Source organism: Accipiter gentilis, chromosome 3, assembly GCF_929443795.1.
Source record: "Accipiter gentilis chromosome 3, bAccGen1.1, whole genome shotgun sequence".
NCBI classification, from domain to species: Eukaryota; Metazoa; Chordata; class Aves; order Accipitriformes; family Accipitridae; genus Astur; species Astur gentilis.
In genome coordinates, this window is record NC_064882.1 from 41,045,872 (window position 1) to 41,063,791 (window position 17,920).

The following is a 17,920-nucleotide window of genomic DNA, read 5'->3' on the forward strand; positions in this document are numbered from 1 at the left end:
GATACAGAATATGGAAAGATACAGAGCATGTTAAAAACCACATTAGCTGACACTCAAACTCTGAAGAAGCTACCATAAAACGTATCTCGTGAAGGCAGGAGTATACATAAAGAGATAAATGCTGCAGGTGCATGTTCCCTCCCTTATGCCTCATTATAGGTGTAGTCGCTACCATAATAGTACTGATGCTCTTGCTTACCATTGTAATATAACTTTGAAGTCCATTTTTGCCATATTCCGCTGCTTTTCCTCACAGTTGGTAGTGTTTTGCTCTGTAAGCAGCCCAACTGATTTCACAGAGAGAGAGAAGGGTGGTCTCATCTGGTATTATTTAAAATGCAGAGGGACATTACAGACCAAATTAATGGCAAGTGCTACAGAGACGTTGTATGTGAGCAGGAAACATGCACCATATTTTGGAGGAATCTAACTCCTGTTTGAATTTCATTACTGAGTTCATTTTTATTCTAATTCCTGCATGTCTTCTACCTCTAGAAGGCCATTTTCAAGTTCATCTCCCAAATGAATGTATTATGTAAAAGCCTATTATTATTTATAACGTAAACATCGCATTTATTACAAACAAAATATTTTACAAGGCTATTTTAAAGTTGCTTCAGTCCTTAATTAATCCAGTTTAACTTGTATATATCTACTAGGAATGACTTATGAGCCATCATTTCAGCATTGTAGTAAGGAGAGAAATGTTTGACACGCAAAAACACTGATGCAAAGTGACTTCATAGTTAATTCATTTCAGTTCACAAAACACACATTCAATAGTGAGAAGTGATTTGGGAATAATTTCATTTGTTATTAAGTTTAACATAATGTGGCAGTATTAAATAGAGTGCATATATTCAAGCCAATTCTTTTCATTTTAATTCTTTCAAGTAAACTGAGAATGTATTACAGTGTGAACTGAGCAAAGCCACAGCGAGATACTTGTGCCAAATTCCGACCTAAAGCCCACAGAAAGATGCTGCTTTCATTTTGCACACCTACCTGTACCAGCCTGCCACCTCCAATTCCGGAAAGGAAAGAACAGCTGAAAGTTATTTAAAATGAAAAATGGACATAGTCGTTGCCAGTGTACACACTTCGGAGTGATCTGTATTTTTCTACTAATGTGACAGACACTTAAATGAAAGAAGTGAATTCACAGCTACAATAAAACAGTGGCCAAGTCTCCCCTACCCTTATTTTATTTCTAGCAACGGTAATAAAATGGCTGTTTATTGAGCTTTTCTTCACTCTTTCTTTCCACTTTGTTTCACAATCAAACAAAAAATGTTATTTTTTGAGGAAGTAAAATAACTTATGTTATTAAATTCTTTTTCCTGTTGTTCTACAGTAAACGATGGCAAGATTTTATATATTTTACTCAAGCATTAAGGAAAAAAACAGCTAAGGATGAAAAGTAAAACTGTGAAAACTCCATAATCACTGAGCACGTGGTAATGACGACGAGGCTATGCTAGCTAGTTTAAAACACCCATGAAATCTGAAACACTAACAAAATAAATACAGTGTGTGCCTATGCATGGCATGCGGGTTTACCGTTGTTCCTCCATCCTTGTGAAGCCATGTGAACAGTCTCAAATGAAAAACCAGTATACGTGCACACAGAGTATATCTGTGCGCACGTAATTCCCTGAGGGCTGCCAGAACTTGCGTGTCACTGAGCACCCACAACCCCCCATGAAGTCAGCGGTGGAAAGAGATGATCAACACTTTGCCTTGAAGATCATCCCAGAGCAGCCAGCGCTCCTCGGAGCTCCCGGCCACGGCAAACAACCAGCGGCAGCCCCTCGGTCCAGCTCACAGAGTCATCCAAGGACAAGCGGAGAAGCCGGGCGTTAGAGGAGTCAGATCTCCGGCCTTTGCGGAGTCATTCCAGCAGATACATCCCGGTTCCTCAGACCTCTGTGCATGTTCCTCGGCTGGGACCGGACAGCCTTGTTGAGCCCAGCACACCCTGACACTAGACCAAATGTTGCTCCTCTACTTCTCTCGCTCACGTGTGAATTAACCCAACTGGGTTCTTATATGAACCAGCCATGTAGAATTTGACTCATTTCCACAACAACCCTCTTCATTTAATCCTTCTGCAGAAAGTGTCACCTCAGATATTTGTTTCGGTAAAGTTATTGATTTCATATCTTCACTACTTTTGCTACAGTATTTTAGGTCAGCAGGTCATCTGGCCCTGCCTCATCCAATAGCTGGCTGGTCGATACCTTAAAAAACCTCAGTATTGACTGCTGGAAGAATGATCATGCAAAGAAATGGACTCGACATCAGTCAAACAGAATGTGTTTGGCAACCCAAGGGGGTACAAAGTGAACCTAGACTGATAACTGGGTCAGTCTAATAAAGATACATGTGTCATCAGCTTTAAAGCAATTGATTCTTTTAAAAATGAAATGAAGATGTGACCAAAACAGTCTTTGGGACTGAGCCAGCGTCCACTAAGACCAAGCTTCCCTTCAGTTTCAGTGAGGCTTAGAATCAGGGCGCAGGACTCAATTGATGGATGAACTAAGAGGCACATGTATCTGATAGGAACCCCTCATCTCGGTATTGCAGTTTGGAAATAAAAACAGGTTTAAGGCAAAAAGAAAAGGTCAGAACACCAATTTCAGCAAGGCTTCTGCCCTTCACTCAGTCTCCCAAAATACTTGGGAGACGGTTATGTGCATTTATCTCTATGTTTAAACAGCAAAGTTGTAACCAGGAACCGAGGCTGGTTTCTCTGCCTGAAAAGGCAGAAGGAATAGTGCTTGTTATCACCTGCATGATTTTTCTGTGTGCCTTCGATGCTAAGGCATCCAAGACACGTGGAATGAAATGCCCCATGGAAACATTTTCTTCTATGCAATAGTTAAGGTGCCAGCCTAGACAACTAATGCAGAGTAGACAGCAGAATTTTGGCATGAAACTTGTAATTTGGGGATCTTTGTCCAATGACTTTTGGACAGCAGAATTAAGACATGAAACTTTTAATTTTGGAATCTTTCCCCCCTTCATCTGTGGTTCATAACTGTTCTGATCTATTTTTCAAACAAAGTTTATCATCAGAAATAACAGCTAGAATCTGGCAGTTGGGAGTTTTGTTCCCATTCCTGGTTCAACCACAGGTGCAGATTATTCTTGTTGCCTGTATCTGCAGTTGTTTCAATAGCCAGAAAATGGGAGTCGCAACATTTACGAGAAAGAACCATTGTTACAGACAAACTTCTATTTATGACTTTTTCTCCTTCAAATTATGATACGCTTGTCAAAGCAACTTTATATATACAGCTCTTCTTAAATTCCCATCATCCCATGATAAAAACACATGAGTAAATGCTGCTTTCCATGAACAAACGTTAAGCTTGAGCAAGGGCTCCAGGTTTGACACACAGCTCTGCTTGGTAGAGAACGATATTGTTTACAGATGATACTATTTTCAAAGCAAAGTCCAGTACACTTCAGTTATAAATAGCCGAGGGTGTAGTTTTGTTTGTTATTTCTGTAACTGCAATTACTATACTGGCTGACACGTGTTTTTTAACGTTCTGGGTGTTGATAATTTGCTACAAAGGACAATAAACATTATCGTTTTAACTACTCTTTTTTTATACGTAGGGACAGGACAGGATTCTTTGCTGCTTTGGACTTTTAAGCCCAATTACTTTTATGTCTTATCCGCAAGTCTTTCCCTAGTTTTCCCCAATCTTCACAAACTGCTGTCCCACTGATATCAAAAAGGGTAGTCTTCCAAATGTCACAGTATTATCAGCCACTGACTTACCACACTTCATGATGTTTTTCCATCACATTTACGATTCCTGGCCGATGGAGTTCACAAGCCTTTCGTCCTGTTGTATTGGCTGGCCATGCAGTTATCAGCTGCCAGGTGCCCCATAGATTTCCCCGCAAATACACGTCAGCCTACGTTGCTTGGAACTTTTGCAGCAATCAGTCAATCTGCTTGATGAATATTCCTGTTGTTAATTTAAATAATTTTGAAATTATAAATCAGTCTAATTCAGAATCCAAGGTTCCTGGCTGAGAGTTCAGGTCCAGACTTTTGTGTTGAATATATAGCTAAAATGGGAGTCCTAACAGGCATTTGAAAGGCAAATCCACAAATTAAGAAACATTTCTCTCTAGCACTGAGACGTACAGCATTTCTATTGCTTCTTGCCCGATGCAGTTTTTTGCATCAATTCTAAGTGCACAGCAAATGGTTGCAAAATGCTCTAGTATACCCACTTTGTTGGGCTATAAATAGGAGGACATGCTTTCAATCTGCATTTAGGCAGCCTAAAAAATTACCTTCCCTCCTCCTCAGTCTGGAACTGAATAGTGAATTGCCACATCTCAGCTGGGACCATAGTATTAAGGAGAGGAGTAACTGCATGCCAGGCACGCCTTAAAACACTCCAACCTGGTTACAAAAGCACGTTGGGCAGTGCCGCCAATATGTTTATTTGAATGTGCAGGAGGTTGCTCAGTACTGACAAGACTGGGATTTCAAGTATCAACAAGTTCTTGCAATAAAGCATCAAGCAATTTTGCATTAGATCCCCTCCTGGTGTAAATCAGCTGAGGGAGCTAGCCTCATTTGCACCAGTTTGTAGAGCTGGCCCTTTGACTTAACTCTCTAGATTAGATCTAGAAGGCTAGTCTTTTTATTTTCAGCATGTCTTGCATCTCTATCACCTTCATTTCTAAATGCTTAAATAACAAAATCGCAACAGAGGAATATTGCTCACCCATCCGAGATTGTCTTTGACAAGAGGGATTCATAAATACACGGGCAACCTGTGTGCCTCCTCTGTCCCCTCCAAATCAAATTAATCACAAATAGCGTTGCAGGGACTTCAGTGAAGTTCTGCGGTGGAGGGCAGAAGTCCGGGATGTAGCAGAAGTTGGTCAAGTTCAAAAAACCGGGACGTGACTATGGGAACACCTGGGCACCATTTTCTGTAGCTCAGAGTATTGGCAACACGAGCAGCCCGAAGCAGCCTGTCAATATGGGCAAATTAGGGATGTGGCAGCCTTTATTGAATCCACCAGGTTTATTCTACTGAACAATTAAGCTAATAGGGCTGGTGTTTTGGCTTCTAGCTTTGCTCCTGAACTGAAAAACCCGGAGGCTCAGTTCCACCTCCCACCAACTGCCCCACACACTCTCATGCTTCCCCAGTTCTGCCAGCATTTTAAAATCACACAACCATCGACGTGAGTTGGGGACATTTTCACTAATCCATCACAACTGCTAAGTCCTGGCAGTATGGTTAACCTCTTGTCTAGATATGAAGAGTAAATCATTTAGATCTTCTTGTTAATTTACTCCTTTACATATAAAAACAATGGAAGAAACAGAAGAATCTCTTTTTCTCCCTTCCTCCTGGGCTGGTGGGAGAAGGCCCTTCATTTGCTTATAGGGTTGTTCCTGCCTAAGAAGGTGCTGTGAGCAGTGCCTGCAGAAGTTGTGCCTCCCACCTCCATCTAGCAACTTCTCAGGTTTGCCTTCAATTAGCACCTCATCGCCTTACTAACGGCCTTGGTTAGGCACTGGCTGGGGAAGAAGAGGGAAATTTCCATGTTGGATGCAAAGGAGACGTAGGGCAGGGTAACGTCAGCCTATTGCTGGCGTCTTCTGCAGACTCTGCTTTGGGTTCCAAATAATGACAGAGAATAGTTGAGGAAGGACTGAATCCCAGCAAACTATAACAAACAGTTTCCCAGAAGGATCTCTGCCATTGCAAGCATTTTTTTAATACTTCTGTGGTTTCCAGATCTGAACAAGGACTATCTTATTGGTAGAGTGCCGAGAGAAGTATGACCAAGAGAGGCCTATTGAAAATGATGGAATTAAGATGTTACTTGGGAAGAGAAAGGATTAATACCCTGGCTAATCTAAGCATAACTAGAAAATGTGGTTTTCATCATTCTGTACGAAAGGATGTTGTTCAACACACCCTCCTGTAAGTAATAAGGGTAGAACTAATATGATAAATAATACACCCCTAGAAAAAGGATTATGGTAGCAGTAGAAGCGGCGATGTTTATAATCGATGTAAAATAGGTAAAGCCCTGAGTGTCACACCTAGAATATTGGTTAGTAACGCTGAGCAAGAAGAGAGTTTATAATTCACAGGGTCTGACTTGAAGTTCATTTGCAGGGAAGAGAATAAAGCCATTTTATGTGGCTGATATATGCAATGCCCACAAACACTTTAAGATAGATAAATAGATATATTTACATACGTGCATTACAATGCAGTTAGGTTTTATTCTTCCACGTGTGTATTTTTGTATTTTGTGCACATTCCTTATATAAACGCGTGTATCTACAGAAAGAAGTATCCGTATATAATGCATTCATAGACACTGATATTTACGCTCACGTGCACGTGCCATTAGTGCATGGACGTAGGCATGCGTCTTAAATGCCGGCACAACCCGGGGCACCGCCAAGGCTGTTCAGATGCCACGGCCAACGTCAGAAACCGTGCCCGCAAAGAGGGGCTTCGCAGTATTTGGAGGGAGGATTGAACTTCACAACTGCCTGAAGAGTCCCCACATCCCAATAACAACAGAAACTTGCTGCTGGGGTGGGGCGAATGACGGGAGACGGACGACCTACTGGGGCTTACTTGGGGTTTTTTTTTCCTTTTTTTTTAGCACGAATTCCTTAATACAAGTCAAATCTTTTTTTCCTTCACTAGCTTCCCAGGGACCGTAGCATCTCAGCGAGAGCCAGGCCTCTGCCACAAGTGATAGGTGCCCGCATAAAGGAGCGGGGGGAGATGCTATCGCGGGCAGCCCCTCTGCCTGGGAGATGAGAAGAGCAGAGGTGTGTGCACTGAGTCTGCAATAGCCCCTCTCCTTCCCTCTCGCTCTATCTGAAGTCTGTTGTATATTTGTTCCTTCACGGCTCCTCGTCCTTAGATTAGATTTCTCCTTTCTCATTACCAACCTTAATAGACCCTTCAGACCTCATTCCAGCCCCAGATATTATCTGACCCGTATAATTAATTAATTATAGCCCAAATATTATAGATTATTAAAAATAGCATAACTAATAGTGTAATATCTCAAGCTGTCGACTTTAATAGTCAACATTGTCTTGGTCTCTCTTATCAGGCTGGGACACCCGGTGAGAATATTGATTTCTGGTAATTTTAACCATCATCTGCCATCCTGATGGGTAATTGTCAGATTTTCACCAGAGTCAGAGCTCATTTGAAATCGTTAAACCGTCGGCAAGGCTCACAGTTGATCTTAATGTTTCCTTTTTCTCCCCCTTCAATATGTTTCAGCAACAGAGAGGAAAATAAATAGAAAGAGAAAGAGAGAGCAAGCGAGAGCTGCCTGCGTGCCGGCCAGCCGATTTCTCTTTTATTTTATTTTTTCCTTTCCACGTATGGCCCCCGCGACGCGGAAGGGCTGCGTGTGCCCCCTCCAGCACCGCTTCCACCCCTCTTTCAACCTAGAAAGAAAAAGAATACTAATTTAAAAAGAAATGAGCCGCTTGTCCCTGAAGCACGCGTGGCTCGGCCCTGCCGTGGGCTGGGGCTGTGGACAGGGGAGCTGAGGGTTGGTACCCAGGGAAGAGGGGGGGTCCTCCCCGCTGTCCCCCCCCCCCCCCCCCTCCGCCTTGCCCAGCATCCCGGGGGATGCTCTCGGTGGAGCTCCTCCTGCCAGCAAAACGGATCGGCGAGATGTGTGAAAAAGCCCCCGCAGAGGCGATCCCAGCCGCGATAAGTGACAACCAGGCACTTTATTAGTATTTTATATAAACTCCCGGGTGCTGGCAGATAAACGCCCAAATTGGGGGGGGGGGGGGGGGGGGGGGGGGCTGTTAAAACAGGGAACAGCCGAGCTGAGGTTTGAAGGCGACAAGGGCCCGTGGGTGCCCCTGCCCCTCTCTCTGCCCCCCACCCATCCCGGGTGACACTCGGGGGCACCTCTGCCTCCCTCCGTCCCCGTGTCCCCCCCCCCAGCAGCACCCACCCCCGGAGCCCCCCGGGGCTCCCCTCGGGCTGCCGGGGAGCTGGGAGGGAGGGAGCCGGCGAGAGGGAAGGGAACTGTTTAATAGATCCTCCGAGGATTCCCCTAGAGCATTATTTAAACTTCTAATTATGATTCATGTGTGTGATAATATTAATTTAATAATCAAGGAGCTGTGCAGGAAGCATTAACCTCAATTAAGCTCATTACTACCCTAACCTGGAATCCCCAGGGCTTTTAAATCTTCTACTATGAGGACCTGACACTGCATTGATAGAGGGCGAGATCTGCTTCAGAATCTTTTTCTTTTTTTTTTTTCCCCTAAATCATTTGCCTTCGTGGGTAGAGTTAATTACTTCCCTGATTTTGGCTCGGAGGGGGGGGCTGTCCCACCTCCCCAGGGAGAGCCGGGCATCCCGAGGTGCCCCCCCGTCCCCTCTCCTCTGTCCTGAGCCGAGACACAAAATAATAATAATAATAATTAATAATAATAATAATACGAGAGGAACCCACTCAAAGCAAAGCAGGACTAGACGAATTTTGGAGCCTGACCGCGTTTGGCAACAAAACGGGGAAGGCGAGAAGCCCAAGGGACCTCCCGGCCCCCCCCAGCCGGGCAGAGGCGGCCGCGGAAAGAGCCGCGGCCGCGGAGTTCGCTGTGCCGGGGCCGCGGAGGCTCCGCGCCTGGTGAAGCCACCGGAGTGACCTTCTCGACGCGGCGAGGGCTGCTAAATTGTTTTACCGCGGCGATAAATGCCCTTAATTACCCGGAGCTCCACACTCCCCAGGGACGGGGATGGATGGTGAACCGTTCAAAAAAAAAAAAAAAAAAAAAAAAAAAAAACAAAAACCCAACCAAAACCAACAAAAAAAACAAAAAAAACAAAAAAAAAAAAACCAAAACCAACAAAAAAAAAAACAAAAACCACGAAGAAGGGGAGGGGGGGGGGGGAGGATAGTTCGTTGATCCGGAGTTTGCTGAAATCTAATTTGAAATCCGGTATTAACTAATTAAGTTCGAGGCGGAAAACCGCTCGTAGCCGTAGGAGAGAGGGGGGGACCCCCCACCTCCGACCCCGGCACCCCCCCGGACCGCCCCAGGCCTCGGCTTCGGAGGGGCTGGAGAAGCAGCGGGGGCACCCCCGGTCCCCGCAGGGTGCCCGGCCTGCCTCCCCCGTGGGGCTGGGGGTGGGGGGGGGGGGGGGGGGTGCACGGACACGGGTGGGCTTTGGGACACAGCCTTCTGGGGGGGTCCTCCCTGCCCTGTCCTTACAAAACCAGGGTGTGGGAGCTCGTCCTTCAACGCGACATCCCCAGGAGGTCCCGGCGGGGCAGAGGGGTCCCCCCAGGGTGGGGGGGGGGGGGTCACACGGGGCTCGGTGGGGACCGGCCGGGGTGGCGGAGGGCCCGGCGGTTCCCGGGAGATGCTTTGGCCAGCGGTACCTTCAGGCTTTGGAAATATCACCTCCCCGCAGGTATAATTCAGCTTAACTACAGAGATAACTATCGCTGCGGCGGGGAGCCTTGTAAAAACGCGAGGGTCTTCCGTGTGTTTCTCTATTTATTTCGGAGAAGAAAAAACGTTTCCGTGGGAGATTTCCCCAGCGGGGCAAAGGGTCCGGGCCCAAACTTATGGGGGAACCTGGCTCTGCACGGCTTCCATGCCATCCTTCTGGGGGTTCCCCTGCCAGCCCCTCAACACCACCCCCCCCCCCCCCAGCACCCCCTTTCCAGCTAGTCCCGAAAAGCAGCGTCTCCCCGAATCGCCGGCCCGGCCGAGGCTGTTGCTCGTCCCTCCCGCAAAGAAAATGAAAAGGACCGTCTGTCTTCACCGGAGAGAGAAACGGGGACCGGTCAGCCGGCCCGATCACGGGAGAGATATTACATGTCACAACTCATCTAGGGCTCCATAATCAGCGCTAACTTTCTGGTGAACAGATAACCAGAGATGGCAGATGGATGGAGATTGCACAAATGAGGCTCTAATTGACAATCAATTGTGATTAGGAGCAATAGAACATCTTTATAACACTCGCTCTAAACCGCCGACAAACAAAAGCGCCGGGCGGGCTGGGGGTCCCGTCGGGATGGGGCCCGGTATTCCCTCCCCGGTATAACTGCTGTGTCCCCCCCAACTCTGCCCCCCCCCCCCCCGGGGGGGGGGGGGCTCTCGGTGCCCCCGGGGCCGGTGGTGCCTGCGAGCACGTCGGGGTGCCCGGGAGGTGTCTCGGTTTGGGGGCGCTCCCTGGGGATGCGGCTCGTTCTCCTCCAAACCCCCGGAGCAACCCCGGGAATTTGTCCTAATTTAGCCGCTCCCGACTCCGCACGCTTGGGGACTGTCCCTGCCCGGGCAACCGGGCACAGAGATTTAATTAGAATTAGGATAAATTTTTTTCTAGGATGTACTGACCCGGGGAATAAAAAATATCCCTACCGCCGCCACCTCCCCCCCCCCCCCCCCCCCCAAAACCCGCATTTTCTCCGAAGAAAAGGTGGAAATGCGGGCGACTACCGCAGCAAATCTGACGGAGCCAAGTCATTGGCATCTACCTAAACTACCACCGACTTTTCATAAATAAGATCGCGGGCAGAAGTAACGGGAGGCAAATTTATCCGAAAGAAGAGACGAGATCGGAGGCAGGGCCGGAGGAGCAGGAGGAGGGAAAGGGGAGCTGCTAGCACCCAAACAAACAGATGGGTGCGTGTTCGGGTGAGTGCGGGGACGCGCAATTTAAAACTTCGCTCTCGCCCTGTGTTCGTGGCAGCCCCGGCGGTAAGGTCAGGGGAAGGGGGAGAGGTAATTACCTCCACATGATCAGAGATTATCCATACCATTTCAACCCGGGAGGTGATTTATAATTTAAAGATAAAGCATAATAAAGTCATAAAAGGGAAAGGACACTGTTGTGGTGTCTGATTAAAATCTAAGGGCTGGTGTATAATATATGAGCGGGGGCTGGTGTGGGCTCCCGCTCAGCGGGACTCCCCTGGGCCCAGCCCGCTGATGGACTAATCATGTCCAAGCCCTACCAAAATTACAAGCTGATTGTTTTACCCATTATTTCTCCCAACTTTTAATTTCTGCTTTCTAAAGGATCATTGCCCGCGGTAATTGCAAAGGACCTGTCCTTGTATGTGTCACCAGCCTCAAAGACAAAAAAAATCTAATTTTCCTTTTATGCTTTCTCTATTTTCCTACACCCCCCCCCCCTTTTTTTTTTTTTTTTTTCCTGGCAGCTAATTCAAACTGAGTAGCGACTGAAGCGTCCAAAACAAGAATGAAATTGATATGATCAGAGCACACACGGCTATACACGAAAGGGAAGGAAATTAGGTAGGGGAAGAAATTCGGGTTTTTATAATTGGCAGATAACTTTTATTCCTCTCTCTGAATTTTCCATAATTAAAACCACTTTTCATAAGAGAGTATTTTTTTCGAAAGTGGAAGTTGGGTCTGGTTATTGCTTTACTCCTGCACGGGAGGGAGCAGACCTTTTCTCCCAGTTACTCAGAATTTATTGATCGTCGTGTTTTGTCTTGTGCCGTTTAAACGTATTAATTTTCTTCCAGCACTTTCCTGGCACTTACAGTTGATATTTAATTTTAATTAATTAGCTAAGGGGGAGAGAGAGAGAAGCGCGTGTGTATCCGTGAACACAAGCCCCGCTCCAACCGCTAAACCTCCGTCCGTAATTTTCTCCTTTTGTTCTAATTTAATAAAACCAGCAGGGAAGGGAAACAGGTGCTGGGGGCTGACACCTCTGAGCCCACACACACACACACACATAATCCCCTTTTGATCACCCAAGTCCACCATTAGGGATGGAAGACCTTAAGTTCCCATTTTCTGTGTATAATATCTTTTTTTTTTTTTTTTTTTTATATTGATCCCGCAATTATTTAAAAGAAAGCGGCATCCCCTCCCACTTCTCCAAATAAGGCTATTTAGATGCTTTCCAGATGAGTGGAGGTGTGCTGAAACAGAGCTGACAGCCAAGTATATCACAGCCAACACCATCCTTCATTCGCTCTCTCCCCCTCTGCCCCCCCTCCCCCCGGCACACACTTTCACCGTGTCTCTCCTCCGGTGATGAAGATTACAGACTATTATGGGCAAGGGATTAATTTGTAGCCAATTACAAGCCAGTGCTAAATATGAATGCATAAATAAGATACAGCCTTGCCTCTGTGTGTATGTGTGCGGGGGGGGGGGAGGCGGACGGTGGTGGGGGGGGGGGGTGTGCCAGGAGCGCCTGGGCAGCCTGGTGAGGATGATGAGAAGGAAGAAGGAGCAGCTGAGCGGAGGCTCTGAGCCGAGCATCACCCTGTGACTCCCTGCCTTCCCCCGGAGGCTCCCGGCCGGCTTGGACCCAGCGCAGCCCCGGGGAGCTGAAGGCAGCGGCGGAGCGGGGGCCGGGGAGGAGTTTCCAGCTCAACTTCGCCGGAGGAAGGAGGAGGAGGAGGAGGAGGGGGGGGGGGGGAGAGAGAGAGAGAGCAAGAAGCGGGGGGGGGGGGGGGGGGGAGAAGTTGCAACGGAGAGGGGCTCCGCAAAGAGTCATGAATGTGAGCAGAGACAAGGTCGGTGACATCTCCATCCCGGCAGCGGCAGCCGCGGCGGTGACAGCCCCCGCCGCCGGCGGCGGTATCGGCGGGGAAGCCTGCGGTTTGCACGGGGAAGGCATGGACAGCCATGGGGAGCAGCGGCTGTCGGCCGGCGGCGAGCTGCCCCTTTTCTCCTGTCCTGGAAATAGGGAGAGGCAAGGGGACAACCAGAGCAACACCCCCGGGCAAGAGGGGGCAGTGGCAGCGCTGCCGGTGGTGCACAGAACCACCTCCTTCTCCGTCCTCGACATCCTGGACCCTAACAAATTCAACAGCAAACGGCGGCACTGCGCGCTCCTCTACAAATCCCTGGGCTCCGAGTTCCCGCTGGGGGCGGACGAGAAGCCCGAGGACTCGGGGACGGAGCTGGCCCAGCAAAAGGCTCTGCCCGAAGATTTCGAGACGTGCAAGAAGTCCGCGGACCTGAGCAGTAAGTAGGTCTTGGGGGGGGGGTCGGGGACCCCCAGCCCCGGTATGGGGAGGGAGGAGGAGGAGGAGGAGGAGGGGGGGGGGGGGCTGTACCCGGCTCCCCCAGGAATGCGTGCTTGGAAAAACCGGCCTCCCCCCGCGGGCAGCCCCGGGAGCTAGATGGAAAGAGGTGGAAAACGGGGTTAGGTTGGGGGACGGTAGGGAGGGAGGGGGGGGGGACACGGGTCCGTCACCCCGGGACAGGCCGGGGTTGGCGGCGTGCCCCCCCACCCCCGCCCCGGGCCCGGCAGGCCGGTCTCCCTGCTCTCAGCCCCGCTTGTCCCGGGTTCTCCGACCCGTGCATCCCTCGGGAGCCCGCTGGATCGGTCCCGGGAGTTGCCGGGCCAGGCTGGGATAGGGAAACGTCCCACCATCCTCTTCCTCCTGCCGGGAAGAGGCAGCCCGGGGGGGGGGGGGGGGGTGTGTGTGAGCTCCGGGAAACTTGGAAGCGGCTCCTGGAACTGGGGCTTCGGAGGGCCGGGGATGCGAAAACCTCTCTCCGTCCCCCCCCCGCCAGGGTCTCCCCAGGCATTTATGACTTTTATGTATCGTCTCCCCAGCCTCCAGACCCGCTCCCCCCCCCCCCCCCTCCCCGGCAGCCTGCCGCCCGTTGCTCTGGGCGACAGATTCAATTTTCTCTCTCCCCTTGGCTTTTTTAGGACAAATCAGACTAATTGTGACAAAATGCTGGTTATCTCTGGAAAAACAATTAAATTCCTTCGATTACATTTAAGGTAAAATGTGCTTAGCAGCGTAAAGAGGCTGGATAATGGGGGAAATCGCCCCAGAGTGGCATGTAGGACTGCCTGGATCGATATCCTATTATCGAATTGTGCATATCTCTTTCAAGCACCTTGCAAACTCTTCCCTAACATCTAAATTATAGGGTCAAAATTCGGATAATTACTCGATTAAAACCTATTACACTTATTAGGGCTCGCTATTGATCGGGAATTGCATTCGACCCAGGCTCGAGATTGCTTTTTCTTTCTGGGTCCAAATAGCCCAACTTTCTCACCTCTAAACACCGCGGCTCTGGGGACAGCGGAGGGTTTCCAGGAAAAGACGGGAGTTGTGAAAAATACCTACAGCTCCTCTGTGTCCTGAGAGGGGAGAGGAGGGGCGGCCAGCGGCGGGGGATAAACTTCTCGGCCGGGGAAAAATAATTTCTCGGTGTCTGGGGCGGGAGAGGAGGACTCGGAGCTTTCCAATCCCGCCATAGCACGACTCTTCCCATCAAAATTAGGCAGCGAAAAAGGTCTGGAATCTGCTCCAGCGCCAGCCTTTTACGCATTTCTAATCTCAAAAGCAAAAGCAGGAACGGGACATCAGTAGAATTCAAAGGAGATTTTTTTAAAAAGCAGCGCGTAGCTGGGGTAATTATTCGTCTAAACTCATCTGACTTTTGTCATACCAAATAGATCGGGGCGATCAGAAAGACTGACGAGGTCAGCCTATCGCTAATCTCACACTTTTATCTCCAGACAAGGAGAGAAATGGGACCCTATCACTGCTCTAAAAATAAATATATTTGGAGGCATCGCGAAAAGGTTTGCTTCCCCTGCTGACAAGTTCCCCGGACACTTGGCACGTTTAAGCGCTTCGGTCCTACCGCCTTAACGCTACGGCGACGGATCCGGGACTGCTCGAAAAATCGCGAAATTTAATTCCTCCCTTTCCCCATCGTAATTAATATTAGCTCAAGCCGTGGTTTAATTTAGGAGAAGTGTTCCGAAAAGTGGCTCTGGCCAGAGAAGTACCAACACCCGGAGAATGCAAAGGCTTTCTGGCAAACAGAGCGAAGACAGCGCTTCTCGCCCACCGCTCGTTAATGTAACTCATTTAAGGTTTAAAAATAACGGTTGAAACTCCGCATTAAATTAACATTTAACGTCTCGCAGAAACCAAGTCGCAACTCCAGCGTCACTCTCCTTCGCCAGTTGCATTCGCGCTGCTTTTTTTTCTGTTTAAAGAGAATTTTAGCTGAGCCGCGGCTGGGATTTTCTAGAGTTTACTGGAAAAAAAATAAATTCTGAAATACCAACGACGCGTCCCCCGACCAGTACGTGCGAAAGCGATGTGCGCTGGCGTTGCGCTCCGTCCCCAGATCTGCCCCGCAGGCGTATCTGCACAATCTATAAATTGTTGTTTGCAAAAAAAAAAAAAAAAAAAAATATTACGCGCTGCAATTTATAACAGATCCTACAGGTTGCAGGATGCTCGTCCGCACGGGCTGTGCCAGATTGGGGAAAATACCCGCAGGTTCACAGGGGTGTACGGCGGCCGACACCCGCTTTTTGTGCGCACCGGTTTGAACAGAGAGCTGGAAAGGACTCTTGGTGAACCCCGAGTTATCGAGGGATGTTTTCCCGGTGAAGAAGATTCCAATAAAGTTCTCTGCCCCTTTTTCTCCTAACGAGCCAGCCCTATCCGACCTTAGCCGAAATCAGCTCGTCGAACGAACCGCACTTTTTGAAAACACCCCTAATCTCGGAGACGGGCTTTAGGGTGGCCGGCGTTAGGGTACGGACCACATTTGGGGTGCAACAGCGCGTTCAGGTTTTTGAGGAAGAAAAAAGCACGCACGGGCTAAGGGTGACAGATGAGCCGTTCACTTTCTTTTTCCATATCCCGGTTGAGCAAGTCAAAGGAGCCCGGGTTTAGGGGGTGCCCGGAGCTGCACCCCCATTGCAGCTGCGGGCGGAGGGAAGTTGAGGAGTGGCTGGAAGCACCGGCTGAAAAAGAGAGTATTTGGGGGCCTCTGCTGCCCCCCCCCCCCCCCCGACCTGGCCCCGGTGGCTCCCACGGTCCCCGTCCCCGCGGCGGGGGAGCTCGGAGAGGATTTGCCCCCCGGAGGAGCCCGAGCCCCCGGTCGGGGTCAGGAGGAACCGGCTCTCTGGAAAATGCCATTTGCTTTCAGGCTTCGTAATGACAGAACCGTCAGCAGAAGTCCAATAGCCTTAAATATCGGATAATTACCCTGTTCTCCGATGGAGACCCGTTAATTGGAGCGTAATATAAACCCAAATAAATTAAATGACCGTTAACTAGTTTGTACATTACACAAAATGAGTTTAATTAAGTTTGTATCTGCCCTGCTAATCAATACGAGTATTTACTCCGCTTTAATACTTCCATCTCGGGAAGTGACAAGAGGTCAAAGCGGGCGGAGAAAGGGTTAAAAACGCCAGAGCGGGAAAACCCCCCAAAACCACCCAAACCCAAACCGGCGGATCTCCCACCGATGCGGAAATTTCCGCCGCTAAAACCTTTTTAAAAGCGATGCGACATCTTTGCTGCCCGCCGCCAAAGCCGGGCTGGCTCGGCCCGGGGCGGGGACCTCGGGGGAACACACAGACACACACACACACACACCCCCCCCCAGAAAGGCCTTTTTGGGTCCTGAGCGTTTTGTGGGCGCACTGGTGGCGGGGGGTCCCGGGGGGGGGGGGGGGGGGCGGGCAGGGCAGAGGGGTCCCGTTCCCCCGCGGCAACGGGGGGTGGCGGCGGCAGGAGGCTCGATCCGAGCCCCGCGGGGCCGGTTCCTTGTCGGGAACGCACACGGGCCGGGGGGGGGGGGGGAGGGGGTGTTCCGGGGTCGGTGGGCGAGACCCTAACGGCGTCTTGTGGGTTGTCCGCAGAGGACGGCGAGCTCTACAAGGGCGAAGAGTGCGACCTCGACTACAGCAGCCGGCCGAGCCGCAGCCCCGACAGCGAGCCGCCGGACGACGAGGAGCTGTGCAGCGAGGAGAGCACCGGCGCCAGCTCGGCCGTCCCCGGCGACCCCGAGCCGGGCCACCTCCACGCCGAGGCGGCCGAGGCCGGCGGCGTCCCACCTCCCGCCGCTCCTCCCCCCCCCCCCCACCGCCGCCGCCGCCGCCGCCGCCGCCGCCGCCGGCTCCGGGATCCGGGCAGCCGGGCCAGCAGCAGGCGAAGCCCAAGAGGAAGAGGACGGGCTCGGACTCCAAGTCGGGGAAGCCCCGGCGGGCGCGGACAGCTTTCACCTACGAGCAGCTGGTGGCGCTGGAGAACAAGTTCAAGTCCACGCGGTACCTGTCGGTGTGCGAGCGCCTCAACCTGGCCCTCTCGCTCAGCCTCACCGAGACGCAGGTGAAGATCTGGTTCCAGAACCGTCGCACCAAGTGGAAGAAGCAGAACCCCGGCGCCGACACCAGCGCTCCCACCGGCGGCGGGGGCGGCGGCGGCGGCGGCGGCGGCGGGGCCGGGGGCGGGCTGGGCGGCGGGGCTCTGCCGGGGGGGCTCAGCCCCCTCAGCCACTCGCCGCCCATGGGCAACCCGCTCTCCATGCACGGCCCCGGCAGCTACGCCGGGCACCCCGCCGGCGGGCTGGTCTGCGCCGCCCAGCTGCCCTTTCTGCCCAGCCCCGCCGTCCTCTCGCCCTTCGTCCTGGGCTCGCAGACTTACGGCGCTCCGGCCTTCTACACCCCGCACCTATAAGCCCGACGCCCCCCTTCCTCCTCCTCCTCCTCCTCTTCCCGCTGCGCCCCCGCCTTCGGGCCACCGGTCGCCCCGCCGCTTCCTTCCCCCGAAGGCAGCGGCCCCGGGGAGGGGGGGGGGGGAGACACAGGGGCGGCCAGGGGCTCCCCTCCGTGTGTGTGTGTGTGTGTCCCCCCCCAGCGCCCGCCATCGTTTCTACGACCCTTTTTATACGGGATGTGTCCGGACTGCGCTTCCGAGGAGGAGGAGGAGGAGGAAGATGAAAACCTCCCTCCCCCGTGTACATACAAGTAGATGTAAATCATCGTTACCTGTATTTTTTATTTTCACCGTCCCCCGTTGCTATGTGGGTTTGGTTATTTTCATTATTTTGGGTTTGGCT

The 17,920-nt window shown here is 50.9% G+C and overlaps 1 protein-coding gene across 1 annotated transcript; it reads left to right on the top strand.

Annotated features, from left to right (window-relative positions):
• Positions 1-12,567: 12,567 nt before the first annotated feature.
• Positions 12,568-17,538, top strand: NKX1-1 (NK1 homeobox 1). The gene is made up of 3 exons (XM_049797226.1): positions 12,568-13,042; positions 16,722-16,900; positions 16,990-17,538. Exons 1-3 carry the CDS (start codon positions 12,568-12,570, stop codon positions 17,536-17,538), a joined length of 1,203 nt encoding a protein of 400 aa, XP_049653183.1.
• The last annotated feature ends 382 nt before the right edge of the window (positions 17,539-17,920 follow it).

Excerpts from the sequence above, each read along its gene's own strand:
- NKX1-1 (XM_049797226.1), top strand. The coding sequence starts at position 12,568 with ATGAATGTGAGCAGAGACAAGGTCGGTGACATCTCCATCCCGGCAGCG. Across the intron at positions 13,043-16,721 it reads GAAGTCCGCGGACCTGAGCA|AGGACGGCGAGCTCTACAAG; the intron begins GTAAGTAGGTCT and ends GGTTGTCCGCAG. Across the intron at positions 16,901-16,989 it reads TCCACGCCGAGGCGGCCGAG|GGGCAGCCGGGCCAGCAGCA; the intron begins GCCGGCGGCGTC and ends GCTCCGGGATCC.